The 25,691-nt window shown below is 51.5% G+C and overlaps 1 protein-coding gene across 5 annotated transcripts; it reads right to left on the minus strand.

Moving 5' to 3' along the window:
* Positions 1-403: 403 nt before the first annotated feature.
* On the minus strand, positions 404-25,272 carry MOV10 (Mov10 RISC complex RNA helicase). 5 transcript variants are annotated; one of them, XM_058716183.1, is made up of 21 exons: positions 25,154-25,272; positions 24,548-24,736; positions 11,091-11,294; positions 10,582-10,817; positions 10,154-10,412; positions 7,941-8,075; positions 7,113-7,281; positions 6,264-6,418; positions 5,828-6,004; positions 5,568-5,715; positions 4,994-5,152; positions 4,632-4,735; positions 4,364-4,461; positions 4,053-4,269; positions 3,092-3,209; positions 2,703-2,894; positions 2,391-2,465; positions 1,381-1,506; positions 1,211-1,299; positions 818-939; positions 404-743 (listed from the first exon to the last, which is right to left on the minus strand). In XM_058716183.1, exons 1-21 carry the CDS (start codon positions 25,255-25,257, stop codon positions 652-654), a joined length of 3,168 nt encoding a protein of 1,055 aa, XP_058572166.1. In that variant the 5' UTR covers positions 25,258-25,272; the 3' UTR covers positions 404-651. The 5 variants fall into 5 exon arrangements, with proteins under 5 accessions (XP_058572166.1, XP_058572170.1, XP_058572168.1 ...); XM_058716187.1 differs by lacking the exon at positions 25,154-25,272 and adding an exon at positions 24,973-25,072 and having other exon boundaries at positions 24,548-24,771; XM_058716185.1 differs by lacking the exon at positions 25,154-25,272 and adding an exon at positions 24,874-24,968 and having other exon boundaries at positions 24,548-24,771.
* Positions 25,273-25,691: the final 419 nt, after the last annotated feature.

Genomic DNA, 25,691 nt, shown 5'->3' on the forward strand with positions numbered 1-25,691 from the left:
GCTTCCTGTCTTTCTCTCCTGGTCCCTGCCTTGGCTGTGAGCCGAGAGTCCCATCTCTCCCAAGTTGCTTGCCAGGCTGGCCCCCGGTCTGCAAAGGCAGGACTCCCGGGCAGGCAGGGCGGAGTCTTGGAGCAAAGGATGAGGTCATGCCTGGCTCTGGGCCTCGGAGGCGGGTGAGGGGAGTGGTCTGGAGCAGGGGCTAAACTTAGAAGCCTGTGGGTGGCTTCCTTGTGGCCTCCCACTGGGTTTCCTCCCCTGGACCTGGGGGCTGGGTTCCTCTCTGGCTGGGAGGAGTAGGGCCCTGGGCAGGGTGTGATGGTCCCACCCTCCCCTCTGGGGTCGCTTTGGAGAGCTTGGGAAGGCCTCAAGGCCAGAGGGGGCCAGGCTGAGGAGACAAGGAGGCTTTTGCATAGAACAATATTTTGTTTTCAGTTTTTCTTCCTCCCCCTTCCCCCAATTGTTAGCAGCTTGATGTGTCATTCTCCCCAGCAGGGGAGGGGGTGAATGGCTTGGGTTGTAAACTCTCTCCCCCAGCCTTCCTGTCCTTCTGGAGGGGCAGCTCAGCTGGGCTCTGGTTCAAGCTGGGTTCCGGTTCAGGGTCAGGTGGGCGGTTAAGGCTTGGCTGGTGTGCGAAGGCTGTCTGCTGTGTCTTCAGAGCTCATTTCTCCACTCTGGCTCTACCTGCAGGGACAGGCCGTCTTCTCCCTCCCGTTCCTGGGGGAGGTAGTCGTGACTTTGGGGCCCTAGAAAGAAAAGAGGTGAGCCTGTCTTCCTTACCTCATCCCCTAGCGCTGTCCCCTGCCTGGCCCAGCCATACCTGAGGTAGAGGGCCTGAGCTTGCTCAGACCTTGGAGTAAGTTCTGTCCCTGCTGCAGATCCAGTTTGGCAGGGAAGGGGCACCCGGTATACCCCCCGTTTTCTTTACAGAACTCCAGGAATCTGTAGGGTACAGGGACATTCACACACACAGCTGCACAGGCCTGGCTGAGGAGTGCCAGCAGAGGCTCGAGGCTAAGCCTTGGTCCTACCATGCGGGCCTGCGCCTTTGGGCGAGTTGCTTATCCTCTGTCGGGTAATTTAAGTGGGGGAATTATGAGGAAGAACAGACCTGTGAATTAATTGAGCCACAAGAAGGTGCTCAATAGAGCTACACCTGCCCCAGGATGGGGGTTGTGGCCACCAAGAGGGATCATGGGGTAGGAATGCTCACACTTTCCAGTCAGGGTCATGGCCCAGGAGCAGCGGGTTGCCCACCACGATGAGCAAAGCCTTGGCCCGGGTCACAGCCACGTTGAACCTCTGAAAGGAAGGAGTGGTAGGGTCACGGGAGGGAAGGGCCTTAAGGAAGGAAGCATTCCTTCCACCCGCCAGGTCTCAAACCTTGGGGTTCTTAAGGAAACCCAGGTTGAAGTCCAGATCCAGCTGCACAAAGCTCTGGCTGCTCCGCACGGTGGAGATGAGAATGACGCTGCGCTCTTGGCCTTGGAACTCTTCTACGGAGCCCACCTGGAGGGCGAGACACAGGGCCTGCAGGGCTCGGGAAGCAGACACACACCCTGCCTTATGGAGCTCCCGATCCAACGAGCTCCAAGGCAAGGCCAATGCCGGCACCGGGCATTTGTCACAGGGGAGGGAATGAGCGTCCTGATAGGAGAGAATGGAGGATGCCCTGGAAGCTTAAGGGTGGATCCAGTTAAAGGGGTGCGGGCTAAAATGCTTCTAAGCAAAGAAAACGCGCTTGCAAGGACACAGGAACTCCGAGCAGTGGTTCTCAAACTTCCCTAAAGACAGTCACTAAACACTTGTTAAAGATATACAACCCAGACTTCCTAAATTGGAATCTCCAAGGGAGAAGCCTTTAAATCTTAGAGCACTGGTTTTCAACCGCGGCTGCACGTTAGATCACCTGAGGAGCCATAAAAAATACCGATGCCCTGGCTCTGCCCCCAGATAGCTGTGTTCACTGGCCGGGTGGGGCTCTGGCACCGGTGGTGCTAGAAGCTTTCCAGGTGATTCTTATCTGCAGCCAGTGTTGAGAACCACCACCTGAGTCAAAGCACTGACTGACTCAGAGGGTGGGAATGGTGAGCTGTGACACTATCACATGACAGGTCAGGCAGGCAGGGAGTTTGGACTTTATCCGTAGGGCATAGGCCTTAAACCAGCCTGATCAAAAGCATCAAGAATCCGGTGTGGTGTTTCCTGGTCCCGCCCCAGATAGACAAGCCAGGATCTGCAGGAGTGAGGCCTGGGGGGAGCCCCACTGGGTCTTAGGCAGCGAAGGCAGGGCGGGGCAGTAACATAGGCTGGAGTGCCAGAGGAGCTCTCTGGAAGCAGGGGAAGTGCAGGGGCACCGCAGGCAGGGAGCAAATGTGAAACGGTGGTGTCACCTTTAAGTCTTTGATGTCATCCAGTCCCCGAAGCTCCTTGTCAAGCTTGGTGATGCAATAACGGATTTTTTCCACCTGGAAGATGAGGACAGGTGCCTTTCTCTCATGCCATTACCCCAGTGTAAGAGGGAGCCAGGCAGAAGACCCGGGAGCTGGGGGTCAGAGAGGGAGGGACAGCTGACCTCTGAGCTCGTCTGACAGGGCTAGCAGAGACCTGAGTTTCTAGAACCTCCACCTAATGGTCTGGCTATGAAGGGGGTACCTTCGGGGGGGGAGGGGGGTCCCACCCTCGAGAGGAACTGAGGGCCTGACCTGCTTCCGGTAGGGAGAGATGACGCCCACACTTCGGGGGCTCAGGCGGGCTTTGCCCTTCTTCGAGGAGGGGGCCAGGAGCAGCTTCAGGTAGGAGGTCACTGTGGCAGCCTCTTCAGGGTTGAAGAATGATGGGCTGTTACCCTCACGCTCGTCCTTGCCCATTACGCCGTGAAAGATGATGGGAAAGCCCTGGATACGGGGTCGGGGGAAACCTTCAGCCAGGCCTCCCTTCCCTCCCACCCCAAACCCACCCAGGGAATGCGGGATCCCAGGCCAAGGTGAAAGCCCGTGGCTTCCACTCAGAGGCTCCTCCTACCTTGCACCTTCGGTAGGAGGGAAGCTGGGGTACAGGGGTGGCAGCCTGACCCTGCCGGGTTCAGCCTCACCTGTCGAGGCAGACCCTCCCATCGGCAGAAGCGCTCTCGGTCCACGACGTCGGCACAGGCCTGCAATTCCCCATCATAATAGAGTCGGTTGGGAATGTCCAGTATGGTGGGGTGAGACCTGGGAGGCAAGAGGAGGAAGGAAGAGCAAGACCAGGGGCCAGGTTAGTTCTGCCCTGACCTTGGGGTCCCCTGCTCCACCTGCTCTGGGTCCACACATCCTCTTGCCACCCGCCCAAGTGGACGGTGGACTCATTGATCTACAGCGTGTTGCTAGGCACTGTTCACTGCACCAAATGTGCACAGAACCAAATGTGTTTCCTGAGCACATGTGGTCCGTAGGCCAGGCAGATTTAAAAGGGAAAAAAAAAAAAACCACGCAAGAAATGGGGAGGTTCTCAAGTTTCAATTTTGCCAAGGAAGGATGGTACAAAAACAACCATCACCTACTACTGCCATTATTTGATGAGATAATGTGTTAAATCTAAAAACAGAAGTAATAACAGTAGATTGAACTCCCAGTGGACTTATCTAAGGAACTCCTAAGAACTTAGGAATTCATCATTAGGTACATGAATTCATTGAGTAAAGCAAGTATACTTTTTGATTTGAGTTAACAATTAGCTTTTTGAAAAACTATATCGTCTCTATTTTTCTCATTTCTCCTTGGACTGCCTCGACCCTTCATCTGGGACCCACACCAGACACATCCCAGTGTCTGGGAACCATGGACAATCCCCCAATACACAGATAAGCAAAATGCTCAAGAGCGAAGTCAGTTGCAAAGTCAGAGCCAATGAGTAGCGGTGATGGCGCTGGAATGGAGATCACCGACCTTCCAGATCATAGTCTTCCTGCATCACACAGCCTCTGAGCAACAGGACTGCAGGATGGAGCCTCCAGCGGGGGCTGCACAGAGTGGGTGAAGGCACAGATTGCAGGCGAGGTGAAGGTGCGGGAGTACCTGTAGTTGCGCAGCAGCTTGGTTATGAACTGGGGGTTATAGCCATTGGAGCCCTTCTTGTACAGGGCGTTGTAGGTCAGCAGCCGCTCCAGCAGGGAGTACCCCAGGCCATGCTTCTGGGTCAGCGGGGAGCGCAGCACGGGCCCCAGCTGCCTAGGGTCTCCTGCCAGCACCAGCTGCCCTCCTGGATTGTCTGTTTCCTTGACTTCCATCAGCCCTGAGAGGCAGGGTGCCGTGGGAGAAAGGTGAGCGGTGGGACCCCCCAACCCCATGCAGGGTGGCATGCACGCAGCCCACCCTGAACCCCTCACCTGCTATGGCCACCAGGCTCTCAGGCTCCATGGAGTGGCCGGCCTCATCGATGAAGATGTGTGTGAAGTGATCGATGGGAAACTGAGCTGAGACCAACCTGGGAGGCGTCAGGCCAAGCAGGGGTCATATCTGGGTACCCGACTGGCAAACCTGAAAGCCCACCCAAACTGGCCCCTCACTCCACTGCCAGGCACCACTCTTCCCCATCTCTCCAGCCCGCGCTACTTCCTTACTTATACACATGATTAAGAGACACACACTTCGCACCTGCTGGCCGTGATGAGGGTGGTAATTAAGACACGATACTCCTGCAGCTTCTTCTTGGCGGGAAACACATAATCCCCTTTCTTCGCATCCCAGTTGCAGCAGGGCTGCGGGGTGTGAAGAGAGAGGAGGAAATCAGCTGGCTCTGTCCATCCTCACCCTCACTCTGGCTCTGGGCCCCCCAGGCAGTTTTCTTTCCCTCTCTCACTTCCCACACAGGGAAACAGACGACCAAACAGGGGTTCTGACCCATCCAAGCTCACACAGCGAGTATCCGAATCCAGGTCTAGTTTCCTGGCCCTGAGCATCTACCCTGAGCAGCCCAGCACCTGCCCTCCCCTGGCTCTCCACACTTCTCCAGGTACCTTGATGTCCTCAGGCACCATGCGAATGTCCCTGCTGGGGGCCAGGAGGCGGTAGATGGAGCTGGGCAGGTGGACCCGGAGCCGCTGGCAGAGAAGGTCAGCTCCTGAGTTGGACGGAGCGCAGGCCAGGATGTGGGCTTTGGGCAAGTGCTTCACCACCTGGGGTGGGGACAAGCACAGTGTGGGAAGCAGCTTCTCTGGCTCCAGGGGGAGGGATGGGGGAGAGTCTCGGTTGTGACTCAGGTTGGCACAGGGTGGCATTTATCTCCCGGACCTGAGGGAAGCAGGGACACAAAAGGCGAGTTTTGACCCCCTCAACCCTCTGCTAGTCCAAGTAAGCACTTCACTGCTGGAAAACTGGCACAGTAAACATTCAGAGTCTACGGTGGCTGAAACATGATTGGTGACTCCAAGAGTCACGTGGGACCCCACCCTGCACAACGATGTTCAAATGCCACACAGACCATTGACGCCAGCCCAGGGGCGATCAGGAAGCTGGAGGCACCCAGAATCTGGGCACTGCTTGGTCCCTGGGGGAGTCAGCACCGGCCCCAGGTCTATGCTCAGGCCCCACCTGCTTAATGGCTTCCACCAGGGTGACAGTCTTGCCAGTGCCTGGAGGCCCAAAGATAATGTAGGGGGCTGGACGGGTGGTGCCCATAACGATGTTCTTCATGGCCTGCAGCTGCTCAGGGTTTGACTCCAGACTGCGGTCATACAGCCTGGCAGACGAACCAGAAACATGATGTCACCCAGTGTCCCGGAGGCCTCCCTGACTCCAGCGCCCACGCCCCACACCCCAAGTGGCCCCCTTACACCCATGCCCAGTCTCACTTGAGCTTCACATCTGAGGGCAGCAGCGGGACCCCACGGGAGGCCACAGGAAAGAGCATGGGCCACAGCAGCCAGCGCCCCGTCAGCTCCAGGGCACGGTGTTGCACCCGCAGGGGCTGGCGGTTGAAGGTGAAGTTCACCTTGAAGGTCAGCCCATCCACAAAGCGGCTCAGGAGGCTTTAGGAAGGGAGGAGGAAGGAAAAGCTCCAGTAAGAGGGCAAGGACTCTCTGCATCTACTCTGGCTCCACTCTCTTTTCAAGACAGCCATGCAATCCCTCCAGAAGAAGCTACTGAGGCATCTCAGGGTCCCCCTGAAGAAAAGCTTCCTGCTCAATCCCTGGGGTCCCACTGTCTCAGGGAGAAACAAATCAGCTCCTCTGGCCTAAGAAACATTTGTAGACCCTTCTAGCAGCTCATGGTTCCCCCAACACCCACCTCATGGAAAAGCTCAGCTTGACACGGTCCAATTCCACCTTGTGTACAAAGCCCTTGTAGGTGACGGGGTCCTCCTGATGTGTGTCAGAGGACAAAAGTGCAAACAGGTGGTCACCCCGTAGCACTGAGGGGCGGCTCTCGGTCACTCCAGGAACCTACAGGGGGTGGACACAAGCAAGCTTCTATCCCCAGGGATGGCTACTGGAGGACCCCTAGGTCTCCAGACCGCCTGTGAGGGACAAGGATTGAGCGTTGTCCTTCTATCCCAAGACCCAGGGAGCTTTGCTTCTTTCCTCTCCCGCCTGACAGGGCAAAAGTTGAGATGAGCAAGGAGACAGTCTGCCCGAGCTGCACAGAGAGAGCTGAGCCCAGCAGTCCTGGAAACTCTCCAGGACACGATTCTCAGCCCATCCGTGTGCCCTCTTGGCCAGCTCAGTTCCCGCTCTGCCCTTGAATCCTTGTTCCAAACTCAGTTCCTGCAGGAATCGTTCCTTGATTGCCCCCCATCCCCTTCTCTCTCACCAGCTGCCCTCCTCAGCACTTGTGTGCAGGAACTCTGGGCTTGTCCGTACAACACTCAGCATCTGACATCTGGAAAGGGATCTCGGCCAGCTCTGTGCTTTTCAGATAAGGCAACAAAGGCCCAGAGAGAGCAAGGGACTTGCCCAAGGCCACACAACTAGTGGTAGCAACGTCTAGACTAAAACCCAGGTCCTCCCCATCAGCCTGCTCTGACACCTGTTTTGGGCTCTCTGCTCCTTGCTGAGCCCCCTGGGGGCAGGAACAGCATTCTACTCTCAGGCTGGCTGACTCGAGCCCACCCTCCCCACGCAGGATCCGAGCCCTGACCTCCAGTGTGAGCAGTCTGGGGTTCTGGTCTACGGGGTCCCAGGTCATGGGCACCGACTCCAGGTCGTAGTGCCGGATGTCATGCTCCATCTGCAGCTCCTCCAGGTGCAGCAGCAGCCGGAGCTTCACCTCGTAATTTCTCCACTGCAGGGCTGTCTCGAGCTGGGCCCTGGCGGTGATGGTTGGGCAGGCAGGAGGGGGCAGGGACAGGACGGGTCAGGCAACCCCCACACCCAGGAGCATCCACCCTCTCCCATCCGTGGCTCTGGGACTATGAAAGCACCAGGAATCAGGGAGGACCAGAAGGGCAGAGAAGTGGGTGGGGGGTCAGAGGCCTCAGAGAATGGAATCCTGGCTCTCCGTCCTTCCGACGCCCCTGCCCCCACCTCAGATCTGACGTGGCATTTATACCATGGATTCTGGGGCCTGGAACATTCTCCCCGCTAAGATAACTCCTATGCTTACACCCTCACCTCATTCATGTGTCATTGTCTGCTCAAATGTCACCTTCTCAAAGAGGGCAGCACTAACTGCCCTCTGCAAGACAGCACAACCCTTCCCCTTCCCCGAAAGTTTAGCTTTGGTAGAGTTCTTCACAGCACTCGTCGCTACATGAAACTATAAGATAAATGCTCATTTCTCCCTACTGCAATGAGCAAGGCCCTCATGTGAAGAATTCACCTTGAACGGTGTGCAACACGAGGTGCGTGCTCTGTACGGGAAGGAAGGGAGGGGGCACGGGAGGCTGAGGACAGAGGGATGGGGCGGGGGATGGGGGTGGAGAGACACAGAAAGCAGCATGAGGTGGGGCAGAAGGGTGTCTCTTACTTGATCTCAGCAATCTCCTTTGGGGCAGTGAAGATACTTGTCCCCTGAAGAAGGATGGGGAGCAGCTGCCGGAGGCGAGGGGGTGGGTAGTATGTCCCCAGCGCCATGCTCAGCTCCAGGTCATAGCCCTTAGCGCTGCAGGAGCCAGGGAAGAAGAGTGGTCACAAACTCAGAGATCCCTCCCCTTCAGAGAGGTGGAGAAGGCTCCTCCCTGGAAGATGCCCGAAGCCCTTCCACAAACTATTGCTGAAGGGGGTCGGCAGATTTTGTACAAGGAGGCAGAACTCACTACCCCATGAGGATGCTCACCCCAAGGCTGGACGATTCTCATTTCTGGAAAGTACTACTCATGGAAACTTCCAAAAGTCACATATTTAACACCCATATGTGTAAATAATATGGATATAAAAAAATACATGCTCGGGGCGCCTGGGTGGCGCAGTCGGTTAAGCGTCCGACTTCAGCCAGGTCACGATCTCGCGGTCCGTGAGTTCGAGCCCCGCGTCAGGCTCTGGGCTGATGGCTCGGAGCCTGGAGCCTGTTTCCGATTCTGTGTCTCCCTCTCTCTCTTCCCCTCCCCCGTTCATGCTCTGTCTCTCTCTGTCCCAAAAATAAATTAAAAAAAAAAAAAAATACATGCTCATTAGAGAAAAATAAGTGGGTAAATACATAACATTCTCCCCATCCAGGGATAACCAATAACTTTTTTTTTTTTTTTTTAATTTTTTTTTTTCAACGTTTTTTATTTATTTTTGGGACAGAGAGAGACAGAGCATGAACGGGGGAGGGGCAGAGAGAGAGGGAGACACAGAATCGGAAACAGGCTCCAGGCTCCGAGCCATCGGCCCAGAGCCTGACGCGGGGCTCAAACTCACGGACCGCGAGATCGTAACCTGGCTGAAGTTGGACGCTCAACCGACTGCGCCACCCAGGCGCCCCAACCAATAACTTTTTGATAGCTAAACTTCCAGGTTTCTGTCAATTTGTATTACATACATACAGTTTTAACAAAAAGAGCACAATTGCCTATCGTTCGCTTTTCTAGCTCAGTATTTCATAAACACCTAGCCATGCCACACAGAATATACGATTCTATTCATATGAGGGGCGCCTGGGTGGCTCAGTCGGTTAAGTGTCGGACTTCGGCTCAGGTCATGATCTCACAGTTCGTGGGATCGAGCCCCACATCAGGCTCTCTGCTATCAGTGCAAAGCCTGCTTTGGATCCTCTGTCCTCCTCTCTCTGCCCCTCCCCTGCTTGCACCCTCTCTCTCAAAAATAAATAAACATTAAAAAAAAATTCTATTCATATGAAATATCTGAGTAGGGAAATCTATAGAGACAGAAAGCAGAGTGGTTGCTTAAGGCTGGGAGGGAGGGATGTCCAGGTGGCTCAGTAGGTTAAGCATCCGACTTGATTTCGGCTCAGGTCATGATCTCACGGTTTGTGAGATGGGGCCCCGAGTTGGGCTTTGTGCTGACAGCATGGAGCCTGCTTGGGATTTTCTCTCTCCCTTTCCCTCTGCCCCTCCTCTGCTTGCACACACTCTTATTCTCTCTCTCAAAATAAATAAACTTAAAAAAAAAAAAAAGGCTAGGGGTCACCTGGGTGGCTCAGTCGGTTGAGTGTCCAACTTTGGCCCAGGTCATGAACTCACCGCTTGTGAGTTTGAGCTCTGTGTCCGGCTCTGTGCTGACAGCTCAGAGCCTGGAGCCTGTTTCAGATTCTGTCTCTTGTCTCTCTGCTCCTCCCCTGCTCACGCATTCACTCTCCCTCTCTCTGTCCCTCAAATACAAACAAACATTAAAAAAAAAAAAAGGCTGGGAGGGAATGAGGAGCAAAAGGGTATGGGCTCCTTTTTGGGTAATGAAGTGTTCTAACCGGATCGTGGTGGTGGTTGCCCATATCTGTGAATATACTGAGAACCTGAATAGTACGGTATGTGAATTATCTCAAAAAAAGCTGTAAAAAAGACAGAGAGAGAGGTCTACACAGGCTGCCTGACAATCTATCATACAATCAAAAATGTTTAACATTTTTTCAGGCTCACCTGCAACTTCCTTCCCGAACAGAAAAAAATCTCTGAGGCCCAGAGAAGTTACGAACTCAGTTAGGAAAGGGGGCCCTGGTTCTGGCTCTGTGCTCTTCCCCAAGGCGCCCACCCTCATGCGGGGCACCCCAAACTGGACCGGGTTGGAGAGGAAAGGAGTTACCGGTCAGGTCTCTCTCCTTCCTCTATCCGGCTGGTCACTACAGGGTTTCCAGTGATCCGGGTCCGCTTGAAGGGAGTCGTGGGCTTCAGCTGTGCAGCCAGGGGACTGTGGGCAACGGCAGCCAAGAAGCGGGCAATGTAGAAAGTGCCGGCTCCTTCCGAACCTGACTCCCCAGGTCCCAGCAGCTCCCAGAGCACCGTGGCCGGGAAGTAGCCCACAAAGCTGGTCTTGCAGTGGACCTGGAGCTCGTAGCACTCACCTGCAGGAGGACGGATGAGTGAGAGAGGACAGGGAGGGACCTTCCCACCAGCACCCTGCCTGCACACTCCCCCAGCAGCCACACCCCGGGGCAGGAGCCCTGACACAGCAACCCTTACCAGGGCAAGCCCCCGTCCACTAAAGGCTCTTTCCCGTGGAAACTCGCTCACCAGGGCCCAGTGGGCAGGGCAGCTCCTGGTCTCCATTGTAGAAGGCAAACTGGGGGGTCCGGCAGAGTGGGAAGAGATGAGTGAGGGTGACAGGCTGGGTTCCTCCATTCCGAAGCCTCAGGGTCAGCACCTCCTTGCGGTTCAAATCCAGGCGGATAAGGAGCTGCCCATCTCGGGCTTCATGGGGCCCCTGGACTTCCACGTCCACCCCATGTTTCCCGTGAAGATACTCAGCCCTGGGGAGAGTGGGAGTCAAGGGGGGGCTGGGACAGGAAGGGCCTAGACAGGGGAGGCTGGCGAAGTGCCAGCGGAGCTCAGGAATCCCACCGCCTCTCCCCAGACCAACTAGCTCCTTCCCTACCCTTCCCCCACTCCTTGAAGGAGGGGGCCTTACCCCAACCTGAGGCAACCCCCTCTTCTCTCAGCCAGATGGCTTCCCCGACACCCTGACCCCTGTGTCCTTGCACCCTCTTTCACATGCACGTGCATGCACACATACAGACACACACCTGTCGTAAAAGATCTTGGCTAGCAGTGACTTGTGGTGTTTGCTGATGTCTGACCCCACCTTCACTCTCCTTTTTTCTGGGAACCACACGTCGGCCCAGCGGTCGAGTCTGAAGAACCTGACCCGAGTCTTGGTGACGTAGGCCAGATTTGCAATCTTCATTCCATACAGCATGGAGGAGAAGCCAGGGGCAGGGGTCCCAAAGCTGCCGGAAGCAGAGGAGACTGGGAAGTGAGGGAAGGCAGGGCAGCTCAACGGGGAAGGCGGGAGGGCAGGGTGTCTGTGGGTCGCTCTATGTGGGACACACCAGCCCTGCTGCGCAACAGGACAGGACCCAGGGACAGAGACTCAGGCTGGGCGGGGGGGGGGGGGGTCACAGGAATTGTTAATGTTTTAAGGGAATTCAATAGGACTTCCCAAGACAAAATACGACTGTTTTAAACAGCAAGTTGTGGACTGTGTGTTTCGGAGGAGAACAGCCCAGTCATGGGCTGGTGATTTGGAGGACTAAGGGAAGAGAGAGAAAGAAACGAAGATTTTTTGGGGGGAGAAACTATTTGGGACAGAAAAAGAGATACAAATGACGTGGCAGAAAGTGCTAAGGTTAAGGGGAAGCCAAATAAGTTGATTCAGAGGGAGTGGACCTGGGGTCCTGCCTGATGGTGAGGAAGGAGAGAGGGGTCAGAGAGAGCACAGGTGTCCAGGGTGTGTGGGCAAGGTGGCTGATCAGACAGCAGTTTCCACCCGAAGTCAAAGGGTGCAGGTGGATGGAACCCAAGCAGGAAGGGAAAGGATCCTTCTCCAGAGATCAAATAGCTTGGTTTTGCGCCTAAAGAAGGTGAAGACAGGGAAAACTGGTCAGAAGGTCAATAACCTCAAAGTCCAGTGCCTGGAATTCAGTTTAGTCAACTCAACACTTACAGAGACCTGTTATGTGCCACACACTGCGCTAGAAGCCGGGGGTTCAATGAGGTAAGAGCCCGGCACAGACTGAACGCGTCAATCCTGGCGTCCTGCCGGGGGCGCGGCCAAGGAGGTTTCCAGGGCAGCCTGGGGCCAAGGAGGGGCACTGAGCCAGGCTGTCCCAGGACAGAACGGAGTCCTGGAGAGTGAACGGGTGTCTACCAGACACAACAGGGAGCCAAAGGGTAAGCCAAGGTGGAGGGGCGTGCAAGGACAAGAGCTGGGGGTGCAGGGCAACCTCCCACTCGGCCACCAGCTGGGTCTCCACTTCTCGGAGCCTCACTTTCCTCCCCTACAAAATGGGGGCAATGAAAACTTACCTCGGGGGGGTTGTTATGAGGGTTACATGGAGACGGGCACTGCAGTGTCCACTTAGCCCAGTGCTTGGCACATAAGGAGATCTCCGTAAGGTGTGCTATGATTAGTATCACACACAGTCTGGTTGTGCTACAGTGAAGTGTGGGACAGGGGTGATGGGAGGCAGCAGAGATGGACAGGCACCAGGTCACGCAGTGTTGCATGCCAGGCCAGGAAGCCTAGACTTGACCCTGAAGGCTAGCGGTCTTCCTCTAGTGGCACCCAGGAGCCGGGGACACCCCCACACGTGACATACTCCAGATCTGGACGGCTGACCACCCTCCCTCAATGCGTCGTAGGGAATGAAAGCAAATCCTAGCTCATAAGAACCATGGTAATCCCTATTTAACTATTACGGCTGGATCAGCACGGTCACTCACTGGCGTGTAACAAGATCATTTATGGTCTGGACAATTCCCTGGTGCCCCCTGCCTGTCACTCTGCCCCTCTCCCTCCTCACCCCAAGCAAATGAGAGTGATACTATTCAGAAGACTGTGAATCAGCTCTGATTTGTTTTAAAAAGGTAATAAATCATTTGAGAACATAACAGAAAATGCTCAGCAAATGCCACCTACTATTATTAGTATTCGTATTAGTAGTAATAGTAGGACTAACAGTAGCAGTGGTAGTAGGAGTAGTAACAACTTACTTTCAGCCCACAGCAGAGGCTACACTGTGGTTACAGAAGCCCCGAGGCTGGTGGGTGTTAAGCAGGGGAGTGGCAAGATCATATTTGCATTTCAGATGACTCTGGCATCAGGATTGGAGGATGGATTTGCTGGAGGCAAGACTGTAGGCAGGGACACCAGTTAGAAAAAGGCCATTGTAACAGTCCAATTAAAAGATGACAAGGGCCTGAATGAGGTGGTAGAAAGGACGGAAGAGGGGACCAGATCTGATAATACTTAGAATGTAAAATTAGCAGAATCTGGTGGCGGACAGGAGGGGGAATGGAAGCTGGGAAGAGGGAGGAGTCCAGGACAAAACTCAGATCAATGGCTTGGCTTCCAGAACCATTTCTGAGATAGGAGGTAAAGGCAGGAGGAGGAGGAGGAGGAGGTTGGAGGGAGGACCATGACATTTGTATTTGGTATGTTCAGTTCGAGATTCCTGTGGTCCAGAGGCAGCTGGCTCCATGAGATGGAAACTGAGAACTCAGGCCAAAGTCAAGCCTGAGTCTAGCCTGATATTCTGGAGTCCTCAGGTGGTAGTTATAACCATGGAAGTGTCTGGAATCTCCCCAGGGAGTGTGACTAGTCTGAGAAGAGCTGAGACCAGGACAACCCAGGGAGGAAGACAAAACAGAGAAGGAAGCCCCGAGAGAGGGAGGAGAATCAGAAGAAGTCTCAAAACCAGGCATCAGGCTCAAACACTGCCGGGAGGTCCAGTCATAAAGGGACCGAAATCAGGAGGAGTCACTGTCATCCGCCAGGGCCCCTTGCTTGGTAGGTTCCACAGATCAAGCACTGACTCAAATGCCAACAGAAACCAGGCTCCCCAGGCATCTTTGATACCCGAGCACCTGAATAGTACCATTTTTGAGCCATCAGTGTTAAGGACTCACGTCCCTCATAACTCCACTTAAGAAGACAACAGTGGAGGGGCACCTGGGTGGCTCAGTCGTTAAAGCATCCGACTCTGGCTCAGGTCATGATCTCGCGGTTTGCGAGTTGGAGCCCCTCGTCGGGCTCTGGGCTGACAGCTCAGGGCCTGGAGCCTGCTTCAGATTCCTTGTCTCCCTCTCTCTCTCTGTCCCTCCCCTGCTCACTCTCTGTCTCTCTCTCTCTTAAAAATTAAAAAAAAAAAAAAAAAAAAATTAAAAACAAAAATTAAAAAAAAAAAAGGAAGACAACAGTGGAGATAGATGTCTTGAAATGCAGCCAGCTCTCAGGGTAGTGCTGGGGAGGAAACAGGGCTCTGAGAGAGCCGAACAAACCCAAGAGTGCATGCCCTGTCCAGAGGGGGTAACTGTTAATCTCCATCGTCTCCAGACAGATGTGGCCAGAAGGGGACAGAGGCCCAAGATGGCCAGCATCCGACCTTTAAAAGAAGGCCAGATCAAAATTTTCACATGAAATCTATTTTTGGAAACTTCTGCCTGGGCACATTGGCAGAAGGAACTCAACTCTGCAAGTTTCGCAACTTCTGCCATGGGTACTACCACCTAAGTGTTTTCTCACATTATGCCCCGTGACTATTACCACTACCCAAACTCACCTCTCCCTGGTCTAAGGTGACAGCCATAATGAAAACAATTTTTTTCCAACCAGAAACTTAGTACGTAGCTGTTGGAAAAAAGTCCTAGTTCTTATATTATGCGTCTAAGTCACCTAGATTTCTAGGAAAAAAGATCAAGACTTCAGTAGAAAAACTGAATAGTCACCTTACAGAACACATCGAGATGACCAGATGAAAAGATGCTCTAAAAGCAGAGAAACTGCAGATTAAAGTCAAAACGAAGGACTGTTTTATTTCGATCAGACTGACAACAGTGGAAAACAGCCGTAACATGGATCGCTGTTGTGTGTATGTGGAGAAGGGGACTCTCACACAGTGCTCCTGGAAAGGTGAAATATGACAACCTTTTGGAAAAACAATCTGGTGAGGACTCCTAACATCTCTGAAACACAGGTATTTAACTCAGCAACTGCAGTTCTGGGAAAGTATCCCATGGAAAGGAAAGTACCTGTGTTTAAAGACATGTGCAAGGATGCTTACTGGCAGAGGTATTCACAGGAGCCGAGAACTGGAAACAAAAACATGCCCATCAATAGGGAGACGTTAACACATTGTCAACACCCACAGCATGGAAAATACTAGGCAGCAATGAAAAAGAACGCACCACACCCACACAGACGGCTACAATTTAAAAGGCTGACAACACCAAGTGTTGACAAGGATAAGGACAGACCAGAACACTCATGCATTGTCAGCTGGAGTATGAACTGGTACGATCACTTCAGAAAAAGGTCTGTTTTGCAAAAAACTAAACATATGCTGCAATATTCTGATTTCAAATGAAAAGAATATTATGTGTGCAAAAAAAATGCACTAAAAAAAATGCAACTATAGGGGCACCTGGCTGGCTCAGGTGGTTAAGCATGCAACTCTTGATTTTGGCTCAGGTCATGATCTCAAGGTTTGAGTTCAAGCCCTGCATCGGGCTCTGTGCTGACAGTGGGAAGCGTGCTTGCGATTTTCTCTCGTTTCTCTGTGCCACTCCCTCCACTCGCACACTCGCTTGCTTGCTCTCTCAAAATAAACAAACATTTAAAAAGATTAAACTTAATTTAAAAATGCAAGTATAGGGGCACCTGGGTGGCTGGGTCGGTTAAGCATCTGACTCTCAGTTTCAGCTCAGATCACGGTCTTGCAGTTTCATGAGTTCGAGCCCGACATCGGGCTGTGCGCTGCTTGGGCTTCTCTCTCTGCCCCTCCCCTGCTCACGCTGTCTCTGGCTCTCTCAAAATAAATAAATAAACTTAAAAAAAAAAAAAAAAAGGAACTATATAATATCTAGTATAGACCTAGCACTGGTATTTATTAAAAAATACTTGCTGGGAGAATGAGTGAAAGAAATATCAAATAATTCCAGACTATTCTTTTATTAAAAAACAAAGGAGGGGACATTGCACTAAACCGCTGGCTGGCACACAGCACTGCTGTGCAGGGGCCTGTAACGTTACATGTCAGGTTGCATACACGGTCCACACGTGGACATGTATAATTATATAATGATATATATTATTATAGGTCTAATATATATATAATTTATATAAACATTTACATATTTTATACATACTGTCCAAACCTGGAGACACATGTAATAATATATAAATATACATATATATACATGTAATAAATACACATAGAAATAAACATATATAAAGGAAGGTAGATAGTGGCAAGGAAGTAAAATGCATGAAGACCTGGTCACACCACTTTTATTTATTCATTTAATCATCCATTCATTCACTAGTGTTTGTTTACTTTTGAGAGAGAGCACTAGAGTGGGAGAGGGGCAGAGGAAGAGAGAGAGAGAGAGAGAGAGAGAGGGAGAGAGAGAGAGAGAGAGAGAGAGAGAGAGAGAACCTCAAGCAGGCTCCGCACCTTCAGTGTGGCCCCACGAACTGTGAGATCATGATCTAAGCTGAAGTCAGATGGCTGTGTATATTTGGAGTTATTAGTTGTAAGCAAAAAGAATAAATTATGGCTGATTTAAGTGATAAAAGCTAGTTACCAATAAATTGCTGGGAAGGTGAGAAACGGGCTCAGGAAACAGACAGGAACTAGGGAAGGTGGAGCAGCCTAACCCCAGACAAGGTCACAACAGAGGACCAGTCCAGAAGACTTTGCTGCCAACCACCAAAAAAGGAAGTTAAGCAACTTGCCTAAGATTTAAAAATAACAATAAACGTATATTTACCCTGTGTCCCAGCAATGCTCCTCCTAGGTATATCCCCAAGGGTACAAGGATGTTCCCAGCGATTTTATTCAAAATAGCCCCAAACAGGGGCACCTGGCTGGCTCGGATGAAAGAGCATGTGACTGTTCTTGATCTCGGGGTCGTGAGTTTGTGCCCTGTGTTGGGGGCAGAGATTACTTAAATACAAAATTAAAAAAAAAAAGAAATAGCCCCAAACTGAAAACAACATCCATGAACAGGAGAATGGATAAACAAACTGATTTGTATTCAGATGAAGAATACTACTCAGGGGCGCCTGGGTGGCTCAGTCGGTTAGGCGTCTGACTTCGGCTTGGGTTACGATCTCACGGTTTGTGGGTTTGAGCCCCACGTTGGGCTCTGTGCTGACAGCGCGGAGCCTGAAGCCTGCTTTGGATTCTGTGTCTCATTCTCTGCCTCTCCCCCACTTGTGCTCTCTCAAAAATAAATAAATGTAAAAAAAATTTTTTTTTTAAATATCACTCAGTGATAAAAAGCTGCCATACACAAGGCATGGATGAATCTCAAAAACATTATGCTGAAGGGCGTCTGGCTGGCTCAGTTGGTAGAGCAGTAGACTATCTCGGGGTTGTGAGTTCGTGCGCCACATTTCGGGTACAGTTTACTTAAAACAAACAAACAAAACATTATGCTGAGTGAAACATGGCGTTCAGAAGAGTGCATACCTCCTGATTCCCTTAAATGAAGTTCCACACAGGCACAGTCTCAAAAAACATCAGAGTGATGGGTACCTCTGGGTGGGGTAAGGGTGAGGACGAACTAGGAAAGATGGAGGAAATTTGGGGTGATGTCATGTTCTGTGTCTCGATAGGGACTACACACAGTGTATGGAAAGGTAGAATTAAAATGTGTCTACTTAAAAAAAATTTTTTTAATGGTTATTTATTTTTGAGAGAGAGAGAGAGAGAGAGAGAGAGAGAGAGAGACAGAGTGTGCATAGAGCAGGGGCAGAGAGAGAGGGAGACACAGAATCTGAAGCAGGATCCAGGCTCTGAGCTGTCAGAGAACTCACGAGTCATGAGGTCATGACCTGAGCCAAAGTCAGACGCTTAACCAACTGACCCACTCAGGTGCCCCCAATGCGTCCACTTCTACCTAGAAGTTACACTTAATTTTTGAACACCCACAGTTAGTAATAATCATGCAGACGTGTTTGGTGTAAGTTGCACTGAAGTCTGTAACTTACTTTGAAATGCATCGAAAACACTAAGATGGACCAATGGGCAGATGTACAAAATACTAACTAAGAAATCTAGGGGGTGCCTGGGTGGCTCAGTCAGTTGAGACTCTGACTCTTCATTTCGGCTCAAGTCATGATCCTAGGGTTATGGGATCGAGTCCCGTGTCTGGCTATGCGCTGAGCACAGAGCTTGCTTAAGATTCTCTCTCACCCCCTCTGTCCCTCTCCCCTGCTCACACACTCTCTCTCTCTAAAAAAAAAACAAAAAAACAAAAACAAACAAACAAACAAAAAACTAGGTGAGGGTATATGGGTATTCACTGTACAATTATTTCAACTTTTGTGTTTGAAGTCTGTCTGTCATAATAAAATGTTGGGAACACCATGATCGGGAATGACTTCCGTGATGTTTTGTTGAGTAAGAAAGCAGGATGTTGAAAACGCATAAAACATGATCCTTTTAAAATAAAACAACCCAGGGGCGCCTGGGTGGCGCAGTCGGTTAAGCGTCCGACTTCAGCCAGGTCACGATCTCGCCGTCTGTGGGTTCGAGCCCCGCGTCAGGCTCTGGGCTGATGGCTCAGAGCCTGGAGCCTGTTTCCGATTCTGTGTCTCCCTCTCTCTCTGTCCCTCCCCCGTTCATGCTCTGTCTCTCTCTGTCCCAGAAATAAATAAATAAACGTTGAAAAAAAAAAAAATTTAAAAAAAAATAAAATAAAAAAAAAAATAAAACAACCCAAAAAACACCCCAGTTGATAGCTGAGTGTCCTGAGTGTGGGGCAGAATGTGGAACAGAGTTGGGATGCTGATATGGAGAGGGACCCACAATAAACAAGGATATAGTGTAACGATCCCATGGGGGCCAACTGACATAGGTGGGATGGAAGTATGGGTGCATACAGAGGTAAGTGAAAGGGTGGTCACCCAAAGCATAAAAAAACTTTCAAACACAAATATCCAACATAGAACATTAAGGGCCCTCACTCCCTCCTATCAGCTTAACTGCTTGATGTGTATTTTTTCAGACTTTTTTCTATACATACGAAAACTTTTTAAGCACTCAAGTGTTTTGTTTGCTGCACATACTCTCCTGCAACAGACCTCTTCACCACCATGGACTTCCTTCCTGGACATTTTACCAAGTCACCTCCCTCTTTTGGATGGCTGCAAAGGATTGCATAGTAGGAATGCAGGGGGCGTGTTTAACTGTTTGTCCAGCGATAGTTCGGTGCCTATAATGCTTGGCTTTTTCAAAGGTTACATACAATAACCACCCATGCACAAAAATTCTTGTACTAGTCGGTGATTTATGGGACAAATGCCTTCAAATAAACTTCTGGGTCAAACAGAATGACTCTTCACAACTTTGGCAAGTTCTGCCAAATTGTCCTCTATTTTTTTTTTTTTTTAAGTTTATTTGTTTTGAGAGAGAGAGAAAGTGCACGCACACGCAAGTGGCAGGGGCGGGAGCGAGAGGGCAGGTGGAGGGGCAGAGAGAGAGGGAGAGAGAGAATCCCAAGCAGCTGTCAGTGCAAAGTCCAATGCGGGGCTTGATCTCACAACGATGAGAGCCGAAATCAAAAGCCCGATGCTTAACCGACCGAGCCACCCAGGTGCCCCAAGTTGTCCTCTAAACAGGTTGTACAAACTTAATGTTAATCACTAAAAATTTGAGAATACCCTTTTTCCAGACCCTGACATCAGAAATCTTCAATCTTTTCGATTACTGACAATCTGATAAACAAAAAAATGGTATCTTGCTTAAATAGCATTCCCCTCATCACTAACACAGTCAAGGATCTTTCCTTCTGTTTATTAGTCATTTGTGTTTCTTCCCCTAAACCAGCAGGAGTCATTACCAAACACAAGTCGGATCACAGCCCCCCTTTATGACTCCACAGTCTACAAGATGAAGTCTAATCTTTTAACAAGGCACACACGGATCTTCTGTATAACTGGGATAATGCAAACACAGTTAATTAACACCATCAACAACAGGAAAAGTTTACTGAGCACTTCCTGTGTGCTGTTTGAAGTACCCGTAAGCATTATCTCATTTAATCCTCACAACAACGTAGTAACTATCATCATCCCATTTTAGAGAAGAAACTGAGGCACAGGTTCTGACGTCAATCCCTCCTTAAGTGTGAGTCAGCCCTTCCCACTGTATCACTGTCACTCCTCTCTAGACTTTCCTGCCACTGTGGACATCTTTGGTCTGTAACGCCCTGACCTTGGCCCCTGCTATTTGTTCAGTGAACAATAACTAATCTTTTCAGATGCAGTGCAGGAAAGTCTCATGGCTAGAAGAATGGTATTTCAGAACATACTATCAAATTTGGCAGCCATCTTAAAGGGACATCTAGTTCTGTGTTTTACAAACTGTGGGTTGCAACTCTCATTAGTGGGTCAAGACCAGGATTTTTAGAAAATTGGAGTGGAACAGAATAAAAACATCAGAGGGCAGGGAGTGAGGCTATATACAGTTTCTAGGGTATGCATTGTTCCATGAAAGCTGTGTCCCAGGCTTCCAACTAAAATGTATTCTTTACTGTGGATAGAAGTCTAAACACACAGCCTTTCTCCATGCCAGAGACAGAACGATCTTTCCAAAACCCCTAATCCATCAGTCTCCTACTTGGAAACGATCTGTGCTTTCCTATTTCTGTTAAGATTAAAAAGTAAACAAACAAACAAAAGACTCTCTGCAGCTGGCAAGGTCCTGCCCCATCTAGTCCCTGCCTCCCTCTGGCCTCCCATCAGGGCCACTGAGTTCACCCTAAGCCCTTAGGGTGCTACTCCCTCTGGGTCTGGAATGCTGTCCCCTTGCCCCTTAACATCTGTGAACTCCCGTTTATCTTTCAAGATTCTGTTTAAACATGACTTTCTCCCAGAAACCTCTGATTCCGAGGTTGGGTGTCCAAGTTACATACTCTCAGAGTACCGGACCTTTTGTTCTAAGCACTTATCACAAAAGTAATTAAATAATTACGTTTCATTGCCACCTCCTTCCTTAGGCTCCTTCTGCATCCACAGCGACTCACACTGTTTTGCTTTGCTCACAGGAAGCATTCGGCCGAAATTTGTTGAAGAAAAGAATGAGTCTCCTGCCTAAGGCAAGAGCAGTCTTCTCTTGAAACTTTTCCTGACATCAGTCATTCCTCCTAACCATCACTGTACTAATGACAGCTACCACTTCCAAAGCCCATGCAACATGCTACACATGGTAAGGGCTTTACCTGTGATAGCTCATTCTGGCCTCACACACAGCCCTGAGAGAAAGGCATTCTTTTACATGCGTTACAGGAAAATTTAGATAGTTGCTCAAAATTCAATGCAACTCCGGGCGCCTAGGTGGCTCAGTCAGTTAAGTGTCTGACATCAGCTCAGCCCATGATCTCACGGTCCGTGGGTTCGAGCCCCATGTCAGGCTCTGTGCTGAGAGTTCAGAGTATGGAGCCCTGTTTCCCCCCCCCCCCCCGCCCCTCTCCCACTCCCACTCTGTGTCTCTCTCTCTCAAAAATAAACATTAAAAAAAAATGCAAACTCGTGAATGGCCAACCAGGATTTGAACTCCAGCTATCCAAACACTCTCCCAGCCCCTAAGGTACTGTATTACATGTTTGTCTACACATCTGCCACCCCCACTAGACTGTGATTACAGGCAGGAACCGAGGCACAGGCACAAGCAGAGCCTCGTTAAGTGTGTTTTGCTAAATAGCGAATGATGGGAAAAGGCCAAAGTTAGCAGTAGAGGATGCAACATCCTGAAATACCCCAGCTGGAAGGGATGCACCCCTCCCAGTGTAGGAAGGCTCCCTAGAATTCCGTGTGTGTGTGTGTGTGTGTGTGTGTGTGTGTGTGTGACTTGCAATAGCTCTCTGGTGGCCCATTCTCTTGTAGATCAACTGTACTTACTAATTCAATTCCATTCCGCCAGCACTTACAGAGCATCTGTTACATCCCTGGCTCTATGCTGGGGACTGAGGAAGGTGCAAACGTGAGGAAAAGCCTATCCCCGCCTTCAGATCAGGGAAGCTGGTCGCACACTAGCTCCAACGCAAGGCAGTGCAATGGGGCTATAACCTGGCTGTGAACAATGAGCTCTGAGAGCCCAGAGGAAGAAGCCATGAATTCCCACTGGGAAGATGAGGGCTGATGTCACAGCATTCCTGTCTGGGTTTAAAGGATGTGTAAGAAAGTTCTCTATAATCGTAATAGAAATCTCCACCTGGTATGGAGAGGGTGAGGGGAACATGTTGAATGAAGCTAGCCCAGCCTTCTGAAGTGACAGGGAAGCATAATCCTCTCCACCACGACAGACTTCAAAATATTCAAGGATTACTGCCTTGTTCTCTCCAATGTTTCTCTTTTCAAGGCAAACATTTCTCAGGTTTTTTGTTTTTGTCTTTTTTTTTTTTTAAGTAATCTCTACCCCTAATGTGGGGCTCGAACTCACGACCCTGAGATCAAGAGTGCCATCCTCCGCTGAATGAGCCAGCCAGGCCCCCCCTCAGTCTTTGACTGGGTTTTGTGATAGAATACGAATCAGCATGTAAGCTGTTTCCCTCCCCCTCTTCACTGTCAATCCTTCAAGGCCAAGGTCAGTGTCCTTCTCCATTGAATTCCCTACTAACTACAGGAGTATTCTTATTTGCATAAGAAAACACCAAATTCCCTAATAATTCCAGGGGAATGGTATCTTATTTGCATAAAAAACAAGTGCACATAGTAAAATTACTTTTGAAATCCCTTAAATTCACCCATAATGTGCTTTATATGTGGTTTTCTGTATGTAGTCTGACAGAACATCTTCCCCAGTACTGGAACATACTGTGTAGCTTTCGTTGAGAGCTGACAGAGACCCTCTCCTTGACCAAACTTCAGTCGGGCTCCTCTGAACCCTATTCTCAATTAGGCCTCTACCTTGCCCCCCACCTCTTAATATGTCTTTAGTAGTTTTCCGTCCACTGACCCCTCACTCGGCTGACAACTACCAATTCCCAGCTGTCTTTGCCGTGTTGGGAGTAGAGCACTCTCTCCTCTACTACAGTAACTCTACTGCAATAGTCCTCCATAAAGTCTTTCCTACCGGTCTAACAAGCATCCAAATACATTCCTTCAGAGCCCAAAGTAGCTGGCTTGTGTTCAAAGGCACCTGTACTTGTGTTGGGGAACACAGGTGAAAGCACGGATGTGGCTTGTTGATAATGCCTCTCAATAGTACCTGCTCTTTGCTTACTTCTCTTTGACATGTTTCCTAGTTCTATTATACTCCGCGCGTTATTTTACCATCTATGCTAGTATTCTGTATGATGCATACTGCACGCCTATCAAAGCCTCTCGTTCCCTGGCATCTTGTACTGTTCACCTTTCCATTCCCCAAAGCCCAGCACGGGGTGAGGGCATAAAACGGGTCATAACCGCTGACCCTTCCTCAGATGTTGCTGGAGCCTGTTCATGTCCCTCTTAAAATGGGACATTTCATTATTGATTTAAACAAACAACCCAGATGTGATCTGGAGAGTCACTATTTCGCCCCCCCCCCCCCCAACCACACTTCTCTTAACACAGTCTAACACTTCTTGGACTCTTTTGGCAGCCATACCGGCCTTTTGGTCTGTTGAAACCCACAGCCTTTTTCAGGAGGTGTGTTAGGAAGCCGAAATCCCCACCACCCCGCATGTATTTGTGTAAGTCTTCACATTTATCCCTGTTAAACTGTGTTCCGGCCCAAGGCTGCAGCCTGTTGATAGGTGTTTCTGAAGCACAATTCTGTGGTCTGCCAGAACGAAGCGTCTGGTTTTCACTTCGATAGCAACAGGGGGGCCCAAACAGCCTGCAGCTACAGGGTGAGAAAGGCCTCCAGGAGGCTGGCCCTGGGTCTCCATGGAGAAGCCACAGGTGCTAATGGAGGTTTGGTGCGTATATAGTTTGAGCCCTTTTCTTCTTTGCCGAGCTGCCGGAGATTCTCCCTCCCACACTGGGTCTCCTCGGCTCCCCGGGATAGCGGACCCCTTCGGCAAGCAGCCCCTCGGCGGCGGGGCGGGGGTCCCTGCAGAGCCCGCGCCAGGGCCGGCCGCCAGCCGCAAGCAGCTCCCTCCCGCGGTCCCGCGATGCCTGGGCCCCCTCTCGCGCTCCCCTCCCCCAGGCCGAGCGCCCCCCCTCCCCCGGCCCCGCGAGCGGCGCGTGGGCGCGGGACCCCGCTCCCCGCCAGGGCCCGGGCCGCGGGGGGCGCGGGCTGCGCGGGCGGTTCTGCGCCGGGACTGGGCGCAGGGGCCCGGCCGGGTAGAGCGGGCGGGCTCCGGGCGGCGCTGGCGGGGCGTGGGCACGGCGCGGGAGGGGAGGTCTGCGCCGCCCCGGGACCGGCTTGCGCCACTGGGGGAGCTGCGTCCCTCCGCGCCCCGGGGCGGGAAGGGTGGCCCCGCGGCGAGGGGTCGTGGCGGCGAGCTGGGCCCGCGAATCTGGGCCGGGGACTGGGCCGGCCCGTACCTGATCTTGAAATCCCAGTTATAAACGGTCCGCAGCCGCTCGCGATCTGTCTCCATGTCCAGTCCCCGAACGACCAGGAAACTCTCGAAGCACTGGCCCGTCTCCCGAAGCTGCCGGCAGCTGAACTTACTGGGCATCGCGGCGGCGGCTGCGGCTGCGGCCCAGGCAGGAGGGTCCGTGGAAATGAAACTGAAAGTCGCCGCCGCGGATGTAAGTTGGCGGCCCTAGGATGAGGGTGCAGCAGGGGGAAGCCCCCTAACTCTGACCCTCTGATCTTGCAGGCTCCCTTCTCCCCACCAGGCTTCCCTCCTCGGTTCTTTTCCTACCTGAGTCTTCCCTTCGGTCTCTCCGTCCAATCCCCTCCCCCTCCTCCCATTAACTCTTTCCTAAGGAGTCTGACCCCTCCCTCAGGGCCCTCCCCTTACCCCAAGCTCCCTCCCCTGGCTTCGAGCCAGAATCTGAACGTGGCTACCGCCTGGGGCCCCCTGAGCAGCCCAGGGAGACTTCCGAGCCTCAGCTAGGGCTACTCCCACGCCCCCCCCCCCCCCCCCCCCCGAGCCTCGGGACTTATTGAAAAGCAGGAGAGCAAAGGGCAGGGACTGGGACCTGGGTTGGCTGCAGCTGGACTGGGGCAGCTCATCCAGCACCTCCCCCAGACTGCTGGGGACAGAAATCAGTACGGAAGCGAGCGGCACGCCCCCCTCCCCCATTCTCCCTCTTCGAGCTTTCAGACGCAGGGAGGAAGGCATAAGAGCCAAAGAAGTTCGGGGGGGGGGGTGGTGGGGGGTGGTGGGGAAGAACCAAGTGTCTCTGAGATAAAGGTGTGTACGTGTGGGAGGGAGGGACAAGGGGCTCCGCCAGCACGGAACAGTCATTACTTTTCTCAGCCACACAGGTTTCGTTTTAGGGGAAAGGCTGGTGATCCCTGCCCTTGAGCCACACATATTTGGGCACTTAATTGCATTCCAGTCTGTATTGCTCTTTAATTGTTACTCGTATATAAGCAAGGGTTGCCCCACTCATCAAAATATCAGCCTGAGAGCAAGAGACTGGTCTCTTACGCAATAAATGGTTAATAGCTACAGCATCAGTACCAGGAAGAGAAGTAATAGACTAGCGTGCTTCTGAAGACAATTAAGACAAA

Source organism: Neofelis nebulosa, chromosome 2 (assembly GCF_028018385.1).
Source record: "Neofelis nebulosa isolate mNeoNeb1 chromosome 2, mNeoNeb1.pri, whole genome shotgun sequence".
NCBI lineage: Eukaryota > Metazoa > Chordata > Mammalia > Carnivora > Felidae > Neofelis > Neofelis nebulosa.

Bases quoted from the DNA above. Each gene is read 5' to 3' on its own strand.
- MOV10 (XM_058716183.1), bottom strand. From the start codon at position 25,257: ATGGGGGAGGGGGGCGTGCCGCTCGCTTCCGTACTGATTTCTGTCCCC. The intron at 2,895-3,091 runs GTGAGGCTGAAC...CCCCGTATCCAG, and splicing joins GGGAGGGTCTGCCTCGACAG to GGCTTTCCCATCATCTTTCA. The intron at 940-1,210 runs GTGAGCATTCCT...TGTACCCTACAG, and splicing joins CATGACCCTGACTGGAAAGT to ATTCCTGGAGTTCTGTAAAG.